Here is a 6,000-nt window from a genome sequence, read left to right on the forward strand (position 1 = left end):
TATTTCAGCTAGTTACCAAAGCAACATTTCTAATATTATTTTTTTTTAACTTGAAGTACTAAAATAACTAAAACTAAAACTTGAATAGAAATTTGTAAAATCTAAATTGATATATGTAACCGTATAGTAACTAAAATTAAATTAAATAAAAAAATTAATTCCAAATATTAATGACAATAATACATTTAAAAGCACCTAAAAATGTTAAAATAACACTGCTTTGTGAAATTATACATTTTATTTATTTTTTTACTACTGTTGTTTCTAAGAAAAAATTTAATTTTATTAATATGTTGTTTCTAAAAAATTTTTAATTTTGTTAATGATTTTTTTTTTATGGTTGTTAAAAGTGAAACTTTTATTTTATATTGTTTATATTTTTATATTTGTCTATTTTACTTGAAATACTATTATATATATATATATATATATTATATATATTATTATTATTATATTATTATAGTATATATTATTTTATATATCTAGTTATATATATTATATATATATATATATATATATATATATATATATATTATTATTATTATTATTATTATTTTTATTTTTTTTTTAACTGTGGTTTCTAAAAAATGTAAAAACGTATTTTCCCTTTTTTGCAGGTACTTGTTATTTTATCATAAACAGTTCCTTGAATATGAATAATGGCGATGCGGGAGCGGCCGAGTCCAAGCTGTGAAGGGAGTGAAGCAAACCATCCAGCCTCGTCCCACCAGAGCTGGCAGCGACATACAAATACAGCCTCTCTCACTAAAGAACAACATATAATACAAAAAAAAGAGGAAAAAAAATTGACAGCTAAACCAATCTGCACTGAGCACCCGGAGCATACTTGACAGAAAGAGGAGGAGATGATGGAGTTCTCACTACAGACAGACTGACATCTCAGCATCGCATTTCACTTTTACCCCGCGCTTCTTCAAGAACACATTCACTCGCATTTTCCGAGAAGTACATGAGGGAAAAATATTCCTTTTTTATTTCTGCGTATGCATTATTGATGTACTGAATGCAAAAGAAAGGTGTTATTGACTTAAAGCTATGTTGTCGTTCGTCGCTTGAGTTCGGAAATACTGTCCTCGTCCAGCACTTCTGATTTGTGTTTGCATCCGCATCTGTCGTCTGTTTCTTTGGGCTGGAAATGCCAGCCGCGCAGATATATAAATCTATTTTTATAAGTCACTGTTTCAGTTTATCCCTCATCTTTTCCCTCTTCACGTGCTTCGATATGAACATCTTTAATCTTTCAGTTTCCGGTTCGGTCGTGAAGGCTTGTCCTGTTCGTGAATGAAGACGATTTCTTTTCATGTGATGCCTGTCTCCACCTTGGCTTGATTCAGCAGTGTTATCCTCAGCCGTGCGTGTGTGTGTGTGTGTGTGTGAGAGAGAGAGAGCGCATGCAGGTATGTGGGCACCTGTGTGTCGGTGTTGTTAACGTGTGTGTATGTGTGTGTGTGTGTGTGTGTACTGAATCAGTACTCAAACTTGGCATGCCATTTAAACTGGATGCTAAAAGACTTTGGGGAGGATTTTATAAATGTTAATTATGTATCTATGTATAGTATGTATGTATGTAATGTATGTAAAACAAATCAATGAAGAAATAAGCGCTGTGTCGTGTGATTCGCTCTCGTTCAGATGTGCGTGTTCGGTTTTCCCTCGGGATGGAAGTCTTTCTGATTCGGCGAGTTTTTCTCTTTTAATTAATTTCTCTCTCTTTTCATGATCCTCTGAACCCTTAGTTCTGGTTTTTGCATTCAGCGCCTCTTTCGCTGTTTTTAGGCCATCATTATTTGGAGATAAATCAGCTGAAAGCCTGTTTTAAGGCAGGACACTACAGACTAAACCTCGATCTGTTTCGCTTCCGTAACCTGCGTTCGTTCAGAATAGAGGAGGAAAAATATACAGAACACACATTTAAGTGTTTATTTAATTGCTCTTCATCTGTGAACGAGGTCTTTCATACATTAGACTTTTATTAGAGATTTATTTCAGTCTGGAGGTTTCTGCGGAGGGTTTTGTTCGTATCATTTCATTCCTAAAAACATGGTGAAAATGTATTTCTGTTCGTCTGTTGACGGTATTCTCTGATTTATGGAGCGAAAAATAAAAAAGAAAGAAATTAATAAAATTAATATATCAACAAAATCAAACCAGAAATGTGAGTCTGGCTTGATCCGATCTTCAGATTTCTGTTCTGGAAATGTGTGCAAATTCGTGCATATTTAAGTAGATAATGCTTCATTTGCATATCTATATATAAACTTGTATTATAGAAGTATTTATCTTGATGTGCTGTAATTAATCAGCTGGTGATATATTTTAGTTCATTTTCATTCACCTGTAGTGTCTTGCCTTAAACAGAAGGTTCCAGAAGATGAAATATTAATTTTTTTCTGATGAAGAGTTAATTATGATTTTCTCAAAATGCATACAACACTGTCGTTAAATGAAAACCTCCAAATCATGCTCAGTGGCTGAATTTCTATTCAAACGCTATATTACCGCAGAGCTGGGAGATTAAATACAAATTGTGATCATTGCATGATGAAAATTGTAATTTTAGATTACTCGCGAGCTTAAATCTTACATTAGAAATTATTTTTATTTATTTTTTCAAATGTGTTGTTAAATTATTGAAATATGAACTTTAAATCTCAGGGGGACTTCAAGTAAAGGGTTTGACTGACCAAAAAAAAAAAAAAAAATAATAATATATAGATAATATCCATAAAGAAGTAATCTGATTATGAGTATTTTAAAATGCTGATGTGTACTCCGTCACTCCCCAGCACTGTGTGTGTGTACATATACACTTAACATAGGAGTGTATAATATTACTCTAATACTCAAGTGCTCTGCACCAATCAGAGAGTCGCCGTTACCGTGGAAGCCAGAAAGTGCAAAGCTGCTCATATTGGGTCACACTTTATTTTAAGGTGTCCTTGTTTCAGTGTAGTTATGCATTTAAGCACCGAGTAATATTAATAGACTACATGCACTTACTATATGATTAGGGCTAGGATTAGGGTTACTTGCATGTAATTATGCATAATTAAATAGTTATTCGTTTTTATAATAGTAAGTTCATGTAACGTGTGTAACAAGGACACCTTAAAATAAACTGTTAGCAAATATTTTTTTCTTTCACCAAATTACAGTGACTGCTTTAAAATATGAGACAGTTGAACAGGACACATGCTTATATTCCATAACTTTTATTTCATATTTGGGTTTATGTATGTTTTTTTTTTCCAAGGCATTGTTAGATGCAAGTGTTTCCTGTAATATGCAATGATTTGATTTGAAAAACAGTGTAACTTGTAATCTGTAACATATTATTACATTTCCAAAGTAACCTTCCCAACACTCTCTTTACGTTAACTTTATTAACTGGCTTTTATTTTTTTAGAAAAAGACTGGGGAAGCTACTTTCAGAGTCAAGAGGTCTTGAAAGTGTGTTGTGCTCTGTTGAAAACAGCATTAACTTCATTTTATTAAAACTAAAGTGAAGTTATATTTCTATAGGAATGCTTGAGGAATGAGGTGTGCTTCCTGTTCTGGTATTATTATTATTATTATCATCATATGCTTGTCTGTGTCGGTGAACATATGATCCTGAACGGCCCGGTCTTGTCGGTGTGCGTCTGCACCGGGTGATGGAGCGCGCCGTTGGCATGGTGACGGCCGGGGGTCTCGGGGGCGCGCACGTGCTCGGTGAAGCAGTAGACGCAGGTTTCCGTGGCCTTCGGTCGGTCCTGAGACACCTCCTCCGCACGAGCCATCAGAGAGTCTGAAACAAATAAACATGTGCATATATAACAAATGACATCTTGATAGAAGTTTAAACGTCATTCAAAATGGTGTGGCATATTCACATTGCTATAATATAAAATGATTGACAGAATAGTGTTGTTATTGACCTTTTGATGATTGTCCGTGTTTGTTGGGCTGTTGTTTCTTGGTGTCCAGCTGCTGCTGCTGCTGTTTGGTTCTCTTGAGCAGCAGCAGGAAAGCAGCGGTCAGCGTGAACACCAGCGCGGTGATGCAGAGACCTAGCAGCGAGTAGAGCAGCGCCTCCGAGTACAGCGCGGATCCGGACGCTGAGCGCCCTCTGTCGGTCACCAGCTGCACTGCAGACCCGCCGACTGGTCTCTGCGTCACGGACACCACACCTGCGAGCGTCGAGGTTTATAGACATGAAAGTCAGTTTTGTTCGTACAGACACTTTTCTAAAACAAGTTAAGTACACATTTAACCGGGTACGTTCATTTTTTAAGGTCTTTTTTCATCCCCTTACTCAAATAAAACCAAAAACCATGGTTGAACCATAGTAACTTCAAAGTAACCATCGTTTTGCTACACTTATAGTTGAACCATGGCATTTGTAATTACACTGTGGTTATACAAATGGTAATCAATATGCCAAAAAACACTGTTATACTTTTACTATAATAAAATCATGGTTAATTTTGGTAAGGGGTGTAAACACATTAGGCTGTTTAGGCTGCTAGTATTTAATTGAAGCTTGTTTCTGCTACGGACTACTAAAAAAGTAATTGCGCCTTTTACTTATCGCAATTCTGAGAAGCCTATATATCTCACAATTCAGCCTTTTTACTTGTAGTTATGAAACTTTCACCTCAGAATGGCAAGGAATATTGTTAGATGTAAACTCAGAATTTTGAAAATAAAAGTAAAAAATGTTACAAACTCAGAATTCTGAAAATAAAAGTAAAAAAAAGTTACAAATTTAGAATTCTGAAAATAAAAGTCAGAATTGCGAGAGATAAACGCAGAATTCTGAAAATAAAAGTCAGAAGTGCGAGACATAAACTCAGAATTCTGAAAATAAAGAAAAAAAGTTACAAACTCAGAATTCTGAAAATAAAAGTCAGAATTGCGAGAGACAATTTCAGAATTCTGAAAATAAAAGTAAATAAAGTTACAAACTCAGAATTCTGAAAATAAGTCAAAATTGCGAGACATAAATTTAGAATTCTGAAAATAAAAGTAAAACAAAGTTACATAAACGCAGAATTGTGAAAAATAAGTCAAAATTGTGAGACAAACTAAGGATTCTGAAAATAAAAGTCAGAATTGAGAGACATAAACGCAGAATTCTTAAAATAAAAGTAAAAAAAAAAAAGTTAAAATAAGTCAAAATTGCCAGATGCAAACTAAGCCTACAACTTGCAATTAAGAGATCTAGCCTACAGCCTGACAGTCCTGAAAAAGAAAACTTGGGCAGAAATGAGCTTCCAGAGTGTTTGGAAGCGGAGCACTTCTAGTGTGATTCTGTGGGTGACTCTGACTCACTCCTGCATGCGTCTGCGCAGGCCGCCGGGTGACTGCCACACAGCTCGGAGCACTTCAGACACTTCTTCAGCAGCGTGTCGTAGAACTGACCGGACACGGCTTTACAACTCCAGGCCACTGCCACACAACATCACAGTCCGTCATCAGACCCTGCTCTTCACATGCGTGAGCTGGAGACCGGCGGCGTAACTTACCGCAGAACTCAGAGCAGCGGGTCAGCATCTCAGAGTTGTGACAGATCATACTGCAGGACACACACTCTCGCAGCAGCCGGTCCATATACTGACCTTCCAGACAGCTCTGTGACATCGCTCAGTCCCCAGAAAATCACCTGCACAGCCCACACACACACACCGAGTATTACCACAGTAGTTGCCCATTTCCATTAGACTGGCTTCATCTCTCTCTGTTTTTAAATCTAAGTCAAAAAATGTTCTGTTTTGATAAAGCATTTAATGCTTAATACTCACTTTCCATACTGCTGAAGCACTTTCTTTTATGGCACTCTGCTACAGTCTTATAGTTTTTACTGTGTTGTCTGTGGTTTTAGTTGTAAAGCACATTGGTCGATGTGGGATGTTTTTAATTGTCATTGTCATAGTAAACACTTTCCTGATTATAAATGTGTCATGGGTCACTAACAGGCTATAACTGAATGGATTAAAG

The 6,000-nt window shown here is 35.9% G+C and overlaps 2 protein-coding genes across 4 annotated transcripts in view; one reads left to right on the forward strand and one right to left on the reverse strand.

The window, feature by feature from the left end:
• Positions 1 to 1,628, forward strand: part of LOC109080297 (ubiquitin carboxyl-terminal hydrolase 22) — a 41,650-nt gene extending 40,022 nt beyond the window's left edge. For both annotated transcript variants that reach the window (XM_042767081.1, XM_042767082.1), the window contains exon 12: positions 618 to 1,628. In XM_042767081.1, the coding sequence (XP_042623015.1) occupies positions 618 to 660 (43 nt within the window). In that variant the 3' untranslated portion in view covers positions 661 to 1,628. The remainder of the gene's footprint in view (positions 1 to 617) is intronic.
• A 1,589-nt stretch (positions 1,629 to 3,217) lies between these two features.
• LOC109060794 (tumor necrosis factor receptor superfamily member 13B-like) overlaps positions 3,218 to 6,000 on the reverse strand; it is a 4,252-nt gene continuing 1,469 nt past the window's right edge. Inside the window, exons 2-5 of one of the 2 annotated variants that reach the window (XM_042767084.1) lie at positions 5,529 to 5,665; positions 5,335 to 5,451; positions 3,939 to 4,190; positions 3,218 to 3,808 (exon numbers count right to left, since the gene is read on the reverse strand). In XM_042767084.1, coding sequence (XP_042623018.1) covers positions 3,600 to 3,808; positions 3,939 to 4,190; positions 5,335 to 5,451; positions 5,529 to 5,643 — 693 coding nt within the window. In that variant the 5' untranslated portion in view covers positions 5,644 to 5,665 and the 3' untranslated portion in view covers positions 3,218 to 3,599. Of the gene's footprint in view, positions 3,809 to 3,938; positions 4,191 to 5,334; positions 5,452 to 5,528 lie in introns of both variants that reach the window. The other variant, XM_019077957.2, reaches the window with a different exon arrangement.

This window comes from Cyprinus carpio, chromosome A12, assembly GCF_018340385.1.
Source record: "Cyprinus carpio isolate SPL01 chromosome A12, ASM1834038v1, whole genome shotgun sequence".
Classification (NCBI taxonomy): domain Eukaryota; kingdom Metazoa; phylum Chordata; class Actinopteri; order Cypriniformes; family Cyprinidae; genus Cyprinus; species Cyprinus carpio.